Source organism: Gossypium hirsutum, chromosome A12, assembly GCF_007990345.1.
Source record: "Gossypium hirsutum isolate 1008001.06 chromosome A12, Gossypium_hirsutum_v2.1, whole genome shotgun sequence".
Lineage (NCBI taxonomy): Eukaryota > Viridiplantae > Streptophyta > Magnoliopsida > Malvales > Malvaceae > Gossypium > Gossypium hirsutum.
The window spans coordinates 82,018,670-82,037,747 of NC_053435.1; the positions used below are offsets into that span (position 1 = coordinate 82,018,670).

Consider the following 19,078-nt stretch of genomic DNA (forward strand, 5'->3'; position numbering starts at 1 on the left):
CACCAACCAATGTAGTGTCACACCAACACAAACTAACAATGTTAGTAGAAAAGTACCACCGACCAATGTGACAGAATACAAATTTAGGTACCAACTAAGTATTTTTGTACAAGTTTAAAGGAAAAATTACATATTAACCCTGTAGAAGGCCCATTTCGCCCAGGCCTTTAGATCTATTTACAACAAAGGAATAAACTAAAAATAAAAACCAAAATATAAATTATAAACCAGAAATAAAAATTAAAATTGTTCACAGTCCATAAATACAAACCTAAATATAAATTGAAGCCCAAATTATAAAACCCACATCACAAATAAGACTAAGGCCTGATCCTAGCCCTAAATACAAATTCCTAACCCAATTGAAACCCGACCCAGTTACTGAGAACCTAAAACAGACCCAATTCCAGAGGCCCAAAGGCAGATTGGCCCAGGTAGCCTGGGCAGGTGATGTTTCTGGAAACTCAGGGTTCCCTCGTGCTGCAGTGCCCACGCCTGGCTTCCTCCGTACGACCATCTCCGCGATAGAACCTGCGAGAAGAAACAGCTAAGCAATACCAATAACAAAATACAAAATAGCCAGCAAATGTATAGCAAAATCGAATGCTTTTTTATATTTTTCTTCTATTATTTATTCTATAAATCGGCTATAAAAAGGGGCCGAATGTAATTTATAAAAGTCTCTAGACTTTTTCGAATACAAAGCAAACAAAGAAATTACTCAAAGTTAAAAGGTGATTTTCGATTGATTTTATTTTTGAAGTTCTTTTATTTTATTTTGGTGTGTAAAAGTAATAAGAAAGGGAAGAAATCGCTCGCCTGAATCCTCTCAATCGCGTCGTCGGAGGGCCTTCTCCGTCGCTGCAATCGGATTTGACAAAAGGACGGAGAGCCTTCTTCCTCTGTTTCTTTAGTTGCCGAAGGTCTAGCCTTCAAAAGGGCTTCAAAAGGAGGGCTGAAAAGCTCATTTTCCACAACAGCGGCCACTGGCCACGACGGCAGTTGAGGGTATGGATGGTGGCCCTTTCGGCTGGAAGAAAAGGGGAGGAGATGGGAGAGTTTTAAAGTTTTAGTTTTTTTTTTTTTTAGAAACAAGGGTTAAAATGATTTTAAAACAAAAATTTCGATTTAAGTAGTAAAGGGAAAAAGGCGCCGTTTAGAAGGGTATTCTCAGAGGCCAAAACGACACCGTTTTGAGCCTCTAACCCGTGACCCAACCCGATCGCCCTCAGGATCCGCTTGTTTTTGCAGTGAAGGGATATTTGCGCGCTTAGCCCCTCCGTTTCGCGCTGTCATTTGATTAAACCGTATTTATATTTTCTTTTTTTAATGTTTCTCCAAGATTTGTGCACTGTTTTAATTTAGTACGTATTTAAACGCTGCGTTCAAGAACTTGGTATAATTCGCTTTTAATCCCCTTTCATTGGCGCGCATTGTGTTTTAATCCCTAATTCTGTTTTAATGATTTATTTATAGATTACCCTTTTTATTTTATTTTTATTTCAATTGAGTTTTTTTTTTGAGATTATGTTTTTACTCTTTGTAATTATTTTATATTTTTTAAAATTTTATTATTCGTTTTTTAAATTATCTTAACATGGTTTTTTTTAAAGTATTTTATTGATTCTATATTGCTAATTTGTTATTTCTTTCATTTGTATATTTTTTAAAAAATTTGTTCTATTATATGATTTTTTTATGTTATTTTAAAATTTTCTTTTATAGATATATCTTTGTTTTAAAATTTTATTTGATATCTATTTTAAATAATTTTATACATTATTATATTATACATTATTTTTTTTGTGTGTATATATTGTTGTTTTTGTATTATTTTATGTAAATATTTTCTTTTAAATCTATTTATATTTATATATGTTTTCTTTTAAATTTATATATAATTTATCTTTTTAAAGTATATTTGTTTATTGCAAACATTTTTATATATTATTATTTCTATATATATATAAATATATTTATAATAAGTTTTTTCATTTCATGTGTATTATTTATGTAGATAGATTTGTATTATTTTATATAGTATGATTTTCTTCTTATCTAATATTTATCTCAAAAGTCTTCATGTATTACTATTTAATATATTATTTATTTTTATTTCTATTTCTTATTTTTTTATCTATTTTAAAATTTCGCACATATTACTTGCTTTTAAAAATTTTACATGTGGATTGTTGTTTGTTAATGATTTCAAATTTCCCTTCTTTCGTATTATTCATGTTTTATTTATTTTAAAACTTGTTCCATGTTATTGTTCCATGTTATTTATGTTAATTTGCTTGGTATTTCTTCTAAAATTGTCTTTTAATTCATTGACCTTCGAGTATTAATGTTAGTATTTGTATAGTGTATGATGTGCTGCCATTGTATGTACTTTAATTTGGCTCTTTTCGTATTTTTCATATGATTATTATTCATTTGCATAGTATTATTGCCATGTATTATTATTCCATGTTCGCAATTATGCTTTTATTTCTTGTCACCGCATCGTGATTACAATTTCAACTTTTGCCCAATATCGATTGTCTTTTATTTTTAAGTAAACCAAACAAATATATTTTGAGTTGGTCTTATAATCGCTTATTTGAAAAGCCTCTTGAAACAAGGCAATATTTCGTATTTAAAAATTCGAGAAATCGTGCCCTAACGTACTGGGTTTCAATTTTTCGTTGCCCAAATAACCAAATATCCTTTTAAAATTTCAATGCATGAATTTTGGAAATCATGAGATGGTCTTGGTATCGAGGGTTTGAAATATTATATCCTAACATGCTAAATATGATATTTTATTCCTTCGGAACAAGTGAATCTTAATATCCAATTTGGATTATCCAAACATGTTTTAATGGAGTTGTATTTTAAATCTTTTCAAATTTTTAACATTAGGACATTAATTAATCAATAAGGTACCAATTTTAGGCGCTACGGGGTGCTAATCCTTCCTCGTGAGTAACTAACTCCCGAATCCGTTTTCTTAAATTTCGTAAGCTAAAATCAATATTTTAATAAAATAAAAATATTTTATAGGTGCCGATCACACTTAAACAAAAAAGATTGGTGGCGACTCCATTTTCGTTTTTAAAGCCGATTCCCATTTTTTTCAAAATATAAAAAATAATTTCAACAAACCCTTTCAAAATTACTATCAAAATACACTTTATTAACTTACTGGTGCTTAGGGAGAAAATACTTTTAAGTTTGATAACATAAACTTTATTAAGGTTAGACCCGAGGGCAATGCTATGGGCCTAGGAGGACTCGACTCCCCCTAAAATAAAAAAAAAATTAATCTTTTAAAATTTTATAAAAATTTGTAAGCTAATATATGATAAAATTATACTTTTAACTCACAAAATTAATAAAATTTTGATTTAATTCTTTAAAATATTAAAAAGATATAAGCTATTAAAATGATAAATTTACATTTTAGCTTTTATAAAAACATACAAATTAACTTCAGTCCTCCAAAACAATTTCCTAACTTCATCCAATACCCAAAGAGTCTATTCTTGTATCTTGAGTACCAAATCCGAGATGATCCATCGGGCCAATATTGCAGATTTTAAGCAAACAGAAGCTCATAAAAGTGTGGCAAAATTGTAGCCCATGTCAAAGGTCATATATCATTGACTGCAAGATGAGCAGCCAAGCCAAGTTCAGCTTGAGTTAGTGAGCACGGTTCACCATGTTGAAACCCCCTAATCCGAGGCTTATACATCCAAAGCCTCATATGTCAATCCGAGTTTAAGATATTTGGGATGTAATGAAGAATACTATCCTCCAAGGTATACGGAGTTTCAGGAGCAGTAGATCAATATAGCAAGGCATTTTCAGTAACCCAAGAAGAGGTGCTATGTCAGGATGCCGGAGGCCTCCCGGGATACATAGTCTCATCAAATAACTACAGATACAAAAATGGGCAAGAGAAACTTAGCAGGAGGGTTACAGGCACAACATTCATCATTACCCTATCCTGCTAAACAAAAACCGAGATTCGCCCAACAATTTCAATCACCATTTTGCAAAGGCACAAGGAAAATGGGAGAGAAAACGATGATCTTACAGGTACTTCCGTAGACTCAACAAATATGCTTTAAGGGATGCCTAGATATTTGATAATCATAAGGCTGTGAAGCTATATAGACCTAAAAAGTTTAGACTCGATATGATTAAACAACAAACACCAACCCGATACAAATAAACAAACATGCAAAAATGTATATAATACGAATTATTAACGCGACTATGACACATGAAAATACACAAATACGATACAAACAAATGAATTGCCGAGTCTAAGGCTATGCAAATTGCAATGCAAGTATCTCAAACAATAGAAAATAGATCGAAAACGACATACTCAAACAATAGAAAATAGATCGAAAACGACATTCTAAGACATTATTAATAGCAATCAGTTATAGACTGTCACGAACATTACAACAACAACAACAACAACAACAGCAGCAGCAGCTTTAACGAGCATACATACGAACAAGCAGGTTCCATGATGGGAAAGTTATCTAAGTTTCGGTTTTTTCCTTCTTCCCCAAGAACTGTAAACCGAATGCGAAGCCTAAGATCAAGAGGGGTACCAGGAACTGTATAATCTTAAACAGAAAGCCAGGCTCGTCTTGTTGAGTTGCCGCGGTTGACGTCTGTGCTTTGTATGTCCTTCGTGCGGGAATGGTGGTGGCATCGACCTCACCAATATAGTACTTCTGCATCTGCTCTCTTGCATCATCACTGTGACCTACGTCTTCGAAATCATCGGTCGCATCTTTTCCTATATAATTAGGTATTGATATGTTACAACATATATATATATATATACAGATACGAATCCGGCTAGCTATATGAACATTAAGCTCGTAATTGTCGGACAAGAGCATTGAACAAACATCTTACCACTAGCAGCAAGCAAAACTTCATCTCCACCAGGATGGTCCTCCAAGAATTGGGTTACATTATACACCTTAAAGAACATGCAAGGGTAAGCTAATCATTAAATTAAATTGCTTCCATTATTATACTAATTACTTTAAAATCTCCAACCAGAGATTTTTGGGGGGGGGGGAGATCAATAATTTTCCCATAATTTCATCAAGATGCACCTCTTCTGCAGAAAAAAAAGATCTAATTTTGCTTACTTTTTATACCTATGAATTTCCATTTCTTCACAGTTCAATCCAAAAACAAATTAAAAAAACCTAGCTTTGCATATTCCACATAGTTCCAACTACTTAAATAAGTAAAAAAAACTACAAAAAGGGGGAAAACCCAAATCAGATTCATCCAAAAATGAAATGAAAACCAAACCTTTCCAGAGATCAAAAGCCAACAATCATTTCTGTCTTTGTGCTTCACCAGATCTTCATAAACAAATACCTTTTCTCCTGAACCCATTTCTTGAACTACAAAATGAAAAGAAAAAAAAAAGAGATAAATTCAACAGAAAAAGCACAGTGAAGTGCAGAAATTGACAAGTTTTATAAGAAAAGAGTAAAATAGAGAAGGATTTGTTCTAACATGATGAAAGGAAGTCAAAGGAATGGAAATCGAGGGGAAATGGTGAAGAACTGATGTCTAAGTTTGAATGGGGCAGTTAATATTATCTTTGCCTTAAAAATGTTGCCAATTTCTGACCAGTCAAGTGGACACGTGCTTCATACTCCGGTGTGATATACGTATTCTTCATATTCGACTTAGGAAGATTAATTCTTTTGAAGTTTGTAATTATTTTTTCGATGAGATGATATAATTTTTGTTTTTAATTTTGATAATTAAGTTTATTTTAATATTTTATTATATTAGCATTTGAATTTGACAATTAAATTTGTTTAGATTTTTAAATTTGGATTCTGTTAAAATATGATGTTATAATCGGTATTTTTAAAATATGGCTAGATTGATTGGACCAAAAACCAAACGATATACTAATCAGAGCAAAGGGTTGAACCGATTGAATCAGAAATTACTCGAAATTGGTAAAAACTGAAAACTGTAAAAAAAATCAATAGTTGAACGGTTTAATAGTTTTATGAACTTTTAATTATTTATATAATTATTGTTGATTTAGCAATTAAACTAATCAAATTGATTGAATTGAAATTTAATAATCTAATCGGTTCGACCATTGGTTCAATTATTAAAATATTGTATATGACACTCTAATATCGTACCATATCATCACTTGAAATTTTTTATATTTTTTAAGTTTATGGACCAAAATAGACCTAGCTACCAAATTCAATGGCTAAAAATAGTATTATCCCTTTTCAATAATATTATTTTTAAAATTTAAAACAATAAAATATAATTTTTCATTATATTCAACACTTATTGGTAAGTAACTCACACTTCTTTTTATGTTGTCTCCACACAAAAAAATGTTAAAGTATATTTTTTCCAATAAAAGTGAAAGGTGCAAAGATTGTAGAATAATTATATTTGATTTTAATGTTAATAGAAGATTTGCGCGTTTAAACATTAAAGTAATTGTGAAAAAGTATAATTATTAGGATAGTTATTATAATCTCTTGTAATTCTAATCTATTAAGCATGTTTGATTGATAGTGTACTAATATCTAAATTACGCCATGTTCAAGTCTTATTACATGTGCATTTTTATACATGATGGGTTTAAATTCAAATTTTATTATACGTGGATTTTCATTTAATTAATGTAAAAATGAAAAAAAAACGTAAATATTCTCATAATAAAATAATTTCTTTTATAAAAATTATGATTTTTAGTATTTTAGGATTAAATTAAAATTTAATTGATGATAATATCAATTCATTTAAAAATAATCAACTAATTGGTTTAGATGGAAAAAAGCATTTTTAATAAAGTGAATAGCTAAAAAACCTTTTATTACGTTAGTTTGGCTCACCCATTGTTTTTTTAGTAAAAAAAATAGATATAAAAATAAATTTAACCCTTAATTTTTATTTATTTTGTTACTTTGGCCCTTATGTTTTGGGATTATTTTGACCCTCAACCTTTAAAATTCAGTTAGGTTGTTTCTTTTTAAATGAAAAAACTGACTGAACTGTTAAAATTTTAATGACATTGATATGGCCACTAACGTGGTAGTCCATGTATAAATCATAAAAATTAAAAAAAATATTTAAAAAATCAACAAATTTTAAAAAAAGTTCATAAAAACTTTTAGAATATTTATTCATATTAGTGGTGAAGTATATGCAAAATGCCACTTGACCTACTGTGTCAATGTCATTAAAATTTTAATAGTTTAGTCAATTTTTTTCATAAAAAAGCAAGCAATTTAACTAAATTCTAAAGGTTATGCCAAAATGATCCCTGAAAAACAATAAGGATCAAAATAATAAAATGAGTAAACATTAGGGGTTAAATTAATTTTTATGAAAAAAGAAAAACATTAAGGGAATGCTTGTTTCATGTAAAATATTATTTGATTTGTTTATAGAAAATCAATTTGGTCAAAGTAAAATATTCATGCAGAAAAAGGTAAAGAGAAGGAAATGAAAAAGTAATAATATAGAGTAATTATAAGAAAGTGTAATTATTAAATAATTATATTATTTTTTATTATCAATTATTTTCTAAATATATTTTCAATTATTTAAACTCAAAAATAAAAATTGAAATATGTCATAAGTTTTTATACCTTTAACAAATTTAAAATTTAGATCCTAAATTTTTAACCTTAGGATTTTAGTCCTTTTATTTTCAGATTTTAAAATTCAAGTCCAGTTATTAATACTATTAAAATTATTTTTTAAAATTCATGTTAATTACAACATTATTTTTAAATTACATCAAAAAATTAATAAAAATATTAACAGTATTAATAATTGAATCTTAATTTTAAATCTAAAAAATATAAAAACTAAATTATATAATTAAATTCCAAATTTGTAAACACATAAAATATATTTTAACCCAAAAACAAATTGTGAAAGTAGAAGGTTTGGTCTGAGTTTCTCATCCACAATTTTTAATAGTCTAGAATGGAGGCTTTGGTCTAGAGGGGATGGCAGTGGTGGGTCATAAAATGTAAAATTTCACGTTTGGCCCTTTAAATTTTATAAAATTTAAATTTAATAGAAAATTAAATTTCATTTGAGCCTTATAAAAATAATAAAAAATTTATTTTAATCTTTTAAAAATCATAAAGATACCTTCTAGTAAAATTATAAAATTACATTTTAACTCTCATAAAATTTTACAACTTAAATCCGACCTCCAAAATAAAAAATTCTGAATTTGCTCCTGCTTTTATCCAAGCAAAAGGGTCAATTAAATGCTAATAAATAATAAAAAGGGCCAGCAATTTTCCCTGACAAGAAAATGATATCCAACCAGCTTTGCTTGCTGTTTGGACTTTGATACTAATAAATTACTATTATTTGAATTTTTAATGGAGTTAGTATTAAATATAATATTTTTTACAAAGAAAAATTATTATTTTTAGAGATTATTATTTTTATTTTTATATAAAATCTATAAATTCAGACAATTTAAAGTTAAAAGCATCATAATTTATACATCTTTAATTTTACCATTTTTGCCAAATTCTTATTTGACTAAACTATAATAATAGTCACTTTCGTTTGTCTATGTTATATTTTACTTACTTATATTTGAAATGTTATATTTTAGTCACTCACGTTAACGTGTTGTAACATCATTAAAATATTATTTCAAACAAAAATTTCAGGTTAAATTTTATAATTCGTCCCCATATTTTTCGTCTTGAGCAATTTAATTTTTTTCTTTTATGTTCTTTTAACTTTCTTTTTTTTTCCATTCTCTTCTGCTTCTCCCTTTGTTTTTCTCCATTCTTCATCTTTGTTTTCCACACAATTAATTCAAAGAAATGAGATTTCAAACATGAGGCATCTGCAAAGTTGTTTCGCTTCAATGATCTAATAATTAATTCAAAGAATTGAAATTTCAAACATGAGGCATTTGTATATTATGTCAAACAGTCAACTAAAGATTACTTGTTAATGTGTAGCATTTAACCATATGATGGATTTAAGGGCCTAGTTGCACGAAAATCATTTGAGGCAGCTCTTGAAACCGCCATTAGAATATGGAGAAGAGAGAAGGTGACGTAAAAGAAAAAAAAAGGAAAGTTAAAAAAATAAAAGAAAAAGATTAAATTGCTCAAAACAAAAAAAAATATAGAGACTAATTGTATAATTTAACCTAAAATTTTTGTTTGAATTGATTTAACGTGCCACGTCAGCTTACAGTTACATCATTAACAACAATTAATGGCTCAATGACTAAAATATTACAACACAACACGATAATATAAATGACTAAAATATAACCTGAGATAAACAGAAATAACTATTTTAATAGTTTACTCTAATAATAATTCTATTTATTTATTTTTAAATAAGTTATCACTTGCCATTTTACCTATTAGACCAAATAAATGCAAGTTAGGTAATATCTATATTTGGATTCTGAGTATTTTTTTTATATGATGTCTATTTTTATACATAATTTTCATATCTGTAAATAAGAAAAAAAAAAAGCATGTTCAAACTTTTTTTTTGTTACAATAACAATGGTGTTAATTGAATTAAATTGCAATTAGCTCGATTCTGAATATTTAGATTAAAAAAATTAACATTTTGTATGATAAAAATTAATTACTTTTCATATAATTCATATTCACAACTTAAGATTTCTTTTTAGTTTTGTTTTTTTTTTAAGATACTACGCTACTTTTTTATAAACATGCCAATTTTATTTTCATGATAAATGTGAAAAAGTTATTTTTCCAAGTTGATAAAAAATTTTCAAAAATTATTAAGACAAAATTAACTTCATTTAAAATTTATGTTGTGATTTTTTATAGGGTAAATTTAAAAAATTATCAAGACAAAATTAACTTCATTTAAAATTAACTTCATTCCTATTCTGGTTGTCCAAATTTTTTTGTTAATTTGGTTTCCCAAAATAGAAATTGATTAAATTGATCATCCTATTGTTAAATAGTGATAGAATACTGACACATGACACAGCATCTCAACATTAGCCACTGTAAAATTAGGGTAAACTACCCATCAATCACTCTAAATAGGAGTCATTCTTATTTTTGTCACCCCAAAACTTTTTTATACAAATACACCGTTAGACTTCCATTACCATCTAACAATCGAGCGATAAATTTGATCAATTTCTTTTTTGAGTGACCAAATTAACAAAAAAAAAATTTAAGATGACCAAAATAGAAATAACCCCTATTTAAAAAATATAGTTTACCCTTTTTTTAATAACTAAGAAATGATATATTATTTTGTAGTGTAATGTGTGTTTGGGTGGGGAATTTAGAGGAGAAATTTCACTTCTATCAAAGTTTTTAAAACTCGCAAAAATATATTTATTTAATTTTATAAAAATACAAAATTTCAAAATTTATAAAGAATTTCAAAAGAAGTTTTGAGTAACTGAAATTCTCTATTCAAATTCACCTATAAAATTCCGTTTACTATATATGGTTGGTTCCAGTATAAAGTAATGGCATGATGACTTATTTGACCCTCCAAATTTACAAAAATAAAAATAAAAAAATCATTTTAGTCGTTTATTTAATTTGCCGTCTCTTTTAGCGCTTAAACTTACGTTACTTGTCAAATCACCCTAAAATGAATAGAAAATTTAACATTTGTTAAATTTGCTAATGTGGCATACATGTGAATTTCCATGTAAATGTCATGTAAGCAATTAATTAATTATTTTAAAATTTCAAAATATCAAAAATTATAAAAAATTATTTTTTAAAATTAAAAATTATAAAAAAAATATTTTTTATTTTTTAAAAAATAATTAATTACTAATGTGGCATACACGTGGATGCCACGCCATGTCAACAAAGTTAACTAACATTAACTTTTCCATCCATTTTGAAGTGAATTGACAAACAATATAAGTTTAAGAGTTAAAAGGGAGAAAATTAAATGGAGGGCTAAAATTACTCTCTTTTTTTTTTGTAAAGTTAGAGGGCCATTTAAGTCGATATGCCTAAAATAAATAGCATAATGGCTTAATTATAATTTTAGCCTTTAAAATTTGCATCTTTTGTCAATTTGGCCATTATTATTTTTAGCTAAATTTAACAATCAATTTTTTTTAAAAAAAGTAATTTAATCATCAACCTTTCAAAAAGAGTCAAATTATTGTTTGTTTAACAAAAATACTGATTGAAACATTATTTTTTTAACATGACAGCTTGCATGGCAATCCAAGTGTATTTTATGCTAATTTTTTGAATTTTTATAAACTTTTTATAATAATTATTTTTTGAATTTTTTATAAATATTAAAATATAAAACAAATAATGTCATGCTAGCATGAAGCACACGTGAATTACTACGCAGGTCGCCACACTAACATCGTTAAAAAATTAATATTTTAGTTGACATTTTCATTAAATAAAGCGATTTTATTCTTTTTGAAAAGATAATAGTCACACTTAGCTAAAAAATGAACAAATTTGATAAAATATATAAACATTGAGGGCAACCTAACATAAACTTCAAATGTATATTTTAATTATAATATATATTTAAAAATATTTACATATTTTTACAAATTTATAGATTTAACCTGGGGCAAAACTAGAAAATTTTTTTAGGGGGGCAGAAATGAAATTTTAATTTTTAATAGTCTATATTTTTATAATTTTTAAATAATTAAATTAAATTTTTATAATTCTAGGGGACTAAAGTACAATTTTTCTTTACTAATTTAAAATTTTAAAATTTTCTAAATGACTAAAATAATAATTTTCCATTTTAAGGAAGCCAAGCCCTTGCCAGCCCCTAGATTCGCCTTTGGATTTAACAAATTAATGCGTTTTTATACTTTCTAAATATATATTACATCGAAACCTAACTGATTTATTTATCATGTCTACACAAATCCAAAAATTTGATAACAGCTAGGTTAGAGGAAGGTTCTAGACCAACCCCGTTTACCAAACTGGATCCAGGCTTGTTCTTCTTTTATTATTGGGCCGTTTGTATTTTTATTTCGGATTTCCTTAAATTTTATTATGTTTGTCTTTTGGGCCTGTTTTTTTATCTAATAAAGGATACAGAAATTTGATCTAAAAAAATATTGAGATCTAAGTTACTAAATACAAAATTAAGAAATTAAATCATTATATTATTAGTAAATTTATGATTTGGTCATTTAATTAAGGGTCTGTTTGATTGCCAGTAAAATATTTTCCGTAAAATGATTTCGGGAAAATATTTTACTTTTCTGTAAAATGATTTACTGGAAAATATTTTCTGGTGTTTGATTGAATCTGTGTAAAATATTTTCGGCTGTTTGGCAGATTTCCTGGAAATATTTTTTGAAAAAATTATTTTTACATATATTGATATATATTAATAAATTTTTATATTTTAAATTATTTTTACATATATTGCAATGATTTATTTATAATAATACTCAATTATTAAGCTACAATATTAATCGTTATAAATTGAAAAAAATTAATATCAAATAAATTATTTGTAATTGTGTTAAAAAACAAGTATTGAATAATTAAAAAAACAAGTTACTGAAAAATCGATAAACAGAAGCAATTTTCTACCGGAAATGAAGGAAGGAATGAATGAGGCGATAGAGAGGAGAGCACGGAAAATGTCTTACGGAAATTGAAAGGGTAAGACATTTTTCCTAAAATGTAACCCATTTTCCCTTGTTTTGGAGTTCATTTTCCAAATGGAAAATGTTTTCCGCCAATCAAACGCCTGGAAAAGTTGGAAATGATTTTCCGGAAAATCAATTCCTTCAATCAAACAGACCCTAAGGGTAAGCGTTTGGTTGAATTAAATCGAGTGAAAAAATTTCGAGTTAATCGAATTGGCGAGTCCTATTTTATCATCCTAACTCAAATTGAATTTTTTTCAAATGAGTCAAATGAAATGAAAATCTATTCAAGTCAAATCAAGTGAATTTATTTGAGTTAAATTATAAAAATTAAACATGTCAAATTAAAATATTGTTATAGTATAACTAATTCCATAATAGAGCACATAAATTTGAAACCATATATATTGGAAAACTTTTTCAAAGCAAAATAAAATAAAAAGATACTTTAATATGATAAGCTTGAATCATTAATTAACTTATTTAGGCCCATAAAATTATTATTTTAGAAATTTTTTAAAATTTTAACTCTTTATATATTCTTTAGATTTTTTTTTAAAAAAATCTTATCATTTTTTAAATTTTAGTACCATTGACGAGTAGATGAACATATTTTAGATCAAAGTTGATTTGAAAGTTAGTGTCGGATATTGGTGGAAGAAAGCTATTTGGATTTGGTTCGTAGATTTGTGACATTTAAACTTGTTTCTTGGAAAAAAAAAACTAAACTGTAAAAAAGAAAGAGAATGTAAGTTGTGCAAACAAAGAAGACCATATAGCAGCGATTTTAACATTCCAATAACATAAATGAAAACTTTTGAATAGTTTAATGACTATTTTGTAATTTATTAAATTTGAGTGGTTAAAATGTAAATTTGCTAAGAGTTTAAGACATCGAGTGTAATTTACCCAAGAAATTATGCAAATATAGCAGTTTTAGATTGACACCGGAATACACGTGATGCATAAGAACCGTTCGTAACCTGCAATTTAAATTAAACACATGATTGAGAACCAAACATTTCAATTTAATCCTCTTTCAATATTAGAAAATTAGAAGGAAAAAAAAAAAAACACAGCAACGATAATCATTACTCAATAGCCAATAGGAGGCAAACTTTTGTCAGCCTCTACTTTATATATTGACTGTTTTTTGTCTTCCTTTCGAATGTGGGACCTTTCTGTATAAAATCCCAATCAACCCCTCCATTTTAACGACAAAAAGAAGGCATCCCACAATTAAAAAAAATCAGGTTAAAGAAACATGGCTAACAAGCAACAATCATCGTTCACATTGGCCTTTGTTGCAGCAGCCTTGATTCTCCTTGCCGGTCAAGTCACGGCCAGACGTGAAATCATAGAAGTCAAAGGTCGCGGAGTAACGGACCCTATCCTCGAAGCCAAACTAATAGACATGCTTGAAGAAACAGAGCGTACAAAGGATAAGGTACCGGTACTTGGTAATAGCGAGATGGTTAAGTATTGTGATAATGCCTATGGAATGTCCATAGGAAACTTGAAAAAGGCATTGGGTATGCTTCAACGTGGTATTAAATCACCCCAAGGTTTCAAGGAACTCGAAGCCATCGTGTTGGTAGTGATGAAGGCTTATGAGGAATGTGATCATGTTTTTGCAGAGAATGCTAAGCCTTCACCTTTTGGTATTAGTAATACTAAATTGAAATCACTGGGCACTAAGTGTAAGCAATATGCTGAAGAGGATGCTAAACAGAACTAAGTATTATGTATGTGCATCTGTATGTGTATGAAGGTTGATGTTTCTTGGATGCTTGGATTGGGATGTAATATTTTTAACAACAAAAATTATATTTAGAGAGATTCAAGATCATTGAGCATGCTTGGGAATGTACTTTTGAGAACAATTGCTAATTTTTTAATAGGTAAATAATACTTTTTAATTTCATGATGGAAGAAAATAAATTGAAAATAACATAAACTCTCATTCAATCTAAACTCTAAACCCTAAACCAAATCAGGAAGTTTTTGATCTATCCAAAGGGTAATAATATTTAAGAACTTTTCACCATAACATAGTTTTACTTTTTATCTTACAATTGAAGGGGGTGAAAAGAACCAAAATTTTACTATAAAAAGGTAACATTCCTTGAATAAAATTTGCCGTTTTACCAGTTACCATCCAAATTCTTCTTCACTTAGATATATTTCTGTTAATATGTCAGACATTACTGTCTTGGGTGTCAAACGGAGTTCATTGAGGTCAATGGTAGGGTTATTATGTATTAAGAACACCCCGGGGCCAATATCAGACCATCAACATCGATAGGAAGAAGTAACTTTTGCCATAAGCATCCTGTAGAGAAGAGCTCAGGTGGTTGAACGATTGTTACAACATCATCATTTTTATGTAACATTCCGGTTACAGTTACGGTGTTGCCTTCCTGTATGTACCTGCAAGTTGTTAGTGTTTGAGTAAGCATAGGCAAAAGGCAGCCAGGAATTTGAGATTCATGTTTGTATATGCACGGTTACCCTTCTTCCAGACGTAGTAGACGGGCATCTGCACAAAGGTTTCTTTCTCGTAACCAATTGGTGAGGTGAGGAGATAGGACTCTACATTGTTTCGTAGTAGTGACGAGTTTGCTGTCGGTGATCAAGGGGATAACTTTACAACCCGAACCGGCTTTTACCATGGCTCTGATACCAGATTTGCGATCGGTTATATAGAAATCTGTAGAAAACCTCTGTCAAGCAAAACAAAGAAGCTCTACATAAACATTTCTATTTCTTACAGACGCCACATTTAAGAGAACACGGATATGTTTGAAAGAACAATCGAGACGATAAACATATTGAATGTGAAGAAGCAACCTGCTTTATACTAAGTATCGGATCAAGAACAGTAGAACAACATTCAGGAACAACAGATTATGTTCATCCAGTTTTCCCACCTAGTTATTCTTCGAGATATTTAGAGACAAGCTTGATAGAGAAACCATTACGGTCCAAATTATTAACCATCTGGCCTTTGATCCTTTAGACTACAGACTCCCTCTCATAGATAATTGCTATAGATTTGGACAACATACTTAAGGACCACATACAACATACTAGTTGATCTTAAAGCATGCCATAAGTCATTAAGTTGCAAAGTTCACGATTCAGACTGTAAACAGAAGAAATCAGCATGATATCAGGACAATCGGAGCAAGAAATCAGACTGTAGCATGGAACTCAAGTGCATTGCAATAAATTATTTCTCTTGGCTATGAAAAAACAAAACGAGAACAATGAAGTGTCATTAATGGGAATCAAAACTAAATGGATATAGTTACACAAGTAATCTAACAGAAGATATCATTGCCATTATAATCTAATGCCAAAATGGAACAATGGAGGTTGGCAAGAATTGTGTTAAGAGCATTGTCATTATAATCTATCACAATCTATCAATGCAACCAAATGGCATCAATTTAATTCAATAAGAACATACACATACACATACCTCACAATAAGCTAGGTTCCATTGAAAGCAAGATCTTTTAACATTAACAGGTTTGAGACCAAATTGTCCATACTCATAGAGAAGAGTAGATGCATATATGCATCTGCCAACCCTTTCATATGAAGTTTCTAAAGATAGATTTCCACATGATGCTACCTACAAAATGAGCAACAAAAAAGCAGATTAAATTTACCAAATAATGTCAACTTTACAACACGCAAACAAGAAATTTTCAGAAACCAAATGAAATCCCCAAGAAAAATCACAAAAACCCCACAAAATATACGAAATGCAGTTTAAAAAAAAAAAAGAGGAAGGAACTTTGAAGTGGAGATGTACCCCAGTGACCTTCACAAGCTGTCCTTCACGTGCAAGTCGAAGATCAGAATCAGGGAAAGAGTTAAGAAAGAACATGAAAGCAGATCTGTTATGGTGTCTCCAATTAATAGCATTCCAAGCTAAAAAAGAAGCAACTAAAGCAGAGAGTAAAAGGAAAGAGAGGAAGAAAGCAGCATTATGGACCACAACAAGGATGAAAATGGAGACAAAGAGACCAATGAAGAAAAGGGGTAAAAGAGTGTAAAAGGCTAAACTTGGTATAGGTTTGCAACTGAAACTAGTTTGGTGCTCTGTTAGGGATGCATTGGACAGGTCGTTCATCACTGAAAAAACAAAGAGAAGTGAGTGAACAGAGAAAAAAGAAGTTTGAAACTTTAAAATGGGAACTTGTTTTGTGAGAGAAAGGTTTTGCCTTTTGGATAATGAGAGATCCGGCCAAAAAAACTGTAGATCTTTTTCTTCATTGAGTCAAAGTTGGGCTATTGGTCTTTAGGACTCTTAAGAAAGATTAAGGTACACAGCCCATATGTAACAATGGAGTCCACCAATTTGGGAATAAGTACCATTGGAACCCTTTGTACTTTTTTCCTCTCCACTCAAATATGGGCAAATCAATCCCTATACATTAGATCAAAGAGTAAATTGATTATTTATTTAAAAATTCTATCCATTTTATTGTTAAAAGTTGGACCATGCATGTTAGAATGAGGTACATATGGCACGCTACGTGAAATTATTTAGTTATTTTATCAGTAATGCCAATTTTTAATAGTAGAATTTGATGAATTTTTTTACTAGAAAGGATCAATTTTCTCTTTAATCTAACATATAAGGATCAATTTTCTTTGTCAATGCTTATCACTTCATAAGATTAAAACAATAAAAGTACCATCGAGGTTATTGTACTAGTAGTTAGATTGTATTTTGCCCCATTTACTCTAAAAAAGAGCAAATTATTTTTTATTAGATCAAAGAGAAATTGATACTTTTTGATACAAAATTTTATTTATTTCTATTATTAAAAAATGGCGTGGCTAACATAATAGTTAGACAATTACAATGGTGTGCCACATGTATCTCATTCTAACATACAAAGAACAATTTTTAATAGTTAAAATGGATTGAATTTTTAACAAAATGACCAATTTGCTATTTGATCTAATGTACAAGGACTAATTTACCCAATTAAGTAAAGTGGGTAAGATGCAATTTGACTCCTAATACAATGACCTCTATGGTAATTTTACCGTTTAAAACTCAAAACTTTAGGTATCAATCTTCTTATGGTAAAAGTACAACAAAAACATTGTACTATATCTCGGATTACATTTTAGCCCCTCGACTGAAAAAAGGACAAATTAGTCATTGCACGTAAGATGAGTGAGCAAAACAACCCCTCTATTAAAATTTAGCCATCAACCTTACATATTTATTCAATTTTTGAAACTAATAAGGTTAAAGGGTCAAAAGGGCCTTATTAACAAATTTAAAAAAAATCAATTAAGCCCTTTTAAAATTTGAAAATTATTTTTAAAAAATCATATATTTTATTAAAAAATAACAATACTGACCTATTAAATTTAATGGTTATAAGATTTTTTTTAAAAATTAACCTCTATTCTTTTATTTGGTTGATATTATTAATTTTTTAATAAAAATTTTATAACTTATTTTTAATAAATTATGTTTACAATTTTTTTGATTTTTTAATAATTTTAAAAGGGCTTAATTAATTTTTTTTCTAATTTGTTACTAAAGCCTTCTTGACCCTTTATTCTTATTAGTTTTAAAATTTTCTAATTTATTTTCAATAAAAGAGTAGGGGTCAAATTGAATAAATGTGTAAATATCGAGAGTTAAATTTGTTATTATACCTCATATATAAATACTAAAACAAACATTTAATAGTGAAATTTTAATGGAGAGGCTATTTTGCTTGCTCATCTAACTTACAAAGACTAATTTACTATTTTTTTAGTAGAGGACTAAAATGCAATCTAGAGTATAGTGAAAGGAGTTTTATGATAGCTTCATCATCTTCTTATCACTCAATACAGGAATTATTAATGCCATAATTTTGTGAAGTTGTTTGCTTGTATTTAAGGTGTTAGGCTTACATTTAGGTAACATTAGGTATCCCACGGTGGTTTGGTTTCAATTTGATCCCTTTGTCTGGAATGTTGAAAGCTGAATGTTCTTTAGAATACTGGTTGGTTGTTTGTTAATGTAGTATAAGCCCTACATTTGTCTGGATAATTCCTAGAGAATCCTTGTAGGGATAAAATCTATAACCAAAATTACAAAATACTCTGACACAGTATCATGGGAGAAAAATAATATCTTGATTTTCATGTAATGAGACTTTTTCCCCTTTTGTTTTTGTCAATTCAACTTCATCCTTACCAAGCTCTTGCTTTCACATTAATTGTCGCATTTTGGCTGTGATATTATTGAAATAGGTAATCACGAATCTAAGATTAGTTTTTATAAACAGTGAAAACATACATGAAAGATTCTTGGGTAAACTCGCTTGTAGTCATCCAACTATTGGTAGTTTTTTTTTT

General features: G+C 28.7%; 2 protein-coding genes across 2 annotated transcripts; both read right to left on the reverse strand.

Annotated features, from left to right (window-relative positions):
• Positions 1-4,393: 4,393 nt before the first annotated feature.
• LOC107948152 (cytochrome b5) lies at positions 4,394-5,696 on the reverse strand. Its single transcript, XM_016882620.2, has 4 exons — positions 5,548-5,696; positions 5,338-5,432; positions 4,927-4,993; positions 4,394-4,804 (listed from the first exon to the last, which is right to left on the reverse strand). The coding sequence occupies exons 2-4, from the start codon at positions 5,422-5,424 to the stop codon at positions 4,542-4,544; spliced, it is 417 nt and encodes a 138-aa protein (XP_016738109.1). The 5' UTR covers positions 5,425-5,432; positions 5,548-5,696; the 3' UTR covers positions 4,394-4,541.
• Positions 5,697-14,581: 8,885 nt separating this feature from the next.
• Positions 14,582-16,978, reverse strand: LOC107948150 (uncharacterized membrane protein At1g16860). Its single transcript, XM_016882619.2, has 4 exons — positions 16,515-16,978; positions 16,176-16,331; positions 15,203-15,414; positions 14,582-15,121 (listed from the first exon to the last, which is right to left on the reverse strand). The coding sequence occupies exons 1-4, from the start codon at positions 16,833-16,835 to the stop codon at positions 14,953-14,955; spliced, it is 858 nt and encodes a 285-aa protein (XP_016738108.1). The 5' UTR covers positions 16,836-16,978; the 3' UTR covers positions 14,582-14,952.
• Positions 16,979-19,078: the final 2,100 nt, after the last annotated feature.

Bases quoted from the DNA above. Each gene is read 5' to 3' on its own strand.
- LOC107948152 (XM_016882620.2), bottom strand. From the start codon at position 5,424: ATGGGTTCAGGAGAAAAGGTATTTGTTTATGAAGATCTGGTGAAGCAC. The intron at 4,994-5,337 runs GTTTGGTTTTCA...ATGTTCTTTAAG, and splicing joins GGCTTTTGATCTCTGGAAAG to GTGTATAATGTAACCCAATT. The intron at 4,805-4,926 runs GTAAGATGTTTG...CTAATTATATAG, and splicing joins AGTTTTGCTTGCTGCTAGTG to GAAAAGATGCGACCGATGAT.
- LOC107948150 (XM_016882619.2), bottom strand. From the start codon at position 16,835: ATGAACGACCTGTCCAATGCATCCCTAACAGAGCACCAAACTAGTTTC. The intron at 16,332-16,514 runs GTACATCTCCAC...CTCATTTTGTAG, and splicing joins AGCTTGTGAAGGTCACTGGG to GTAGCATCATGTGGAAATCT. The intron at 15,415-16,175 runs GTATGTGTATGT...TTTGCTTGACAG, and splicing joins GGAACCTAGCTTATTGTGAG to AGGTTTTCTACAGATTTCTA.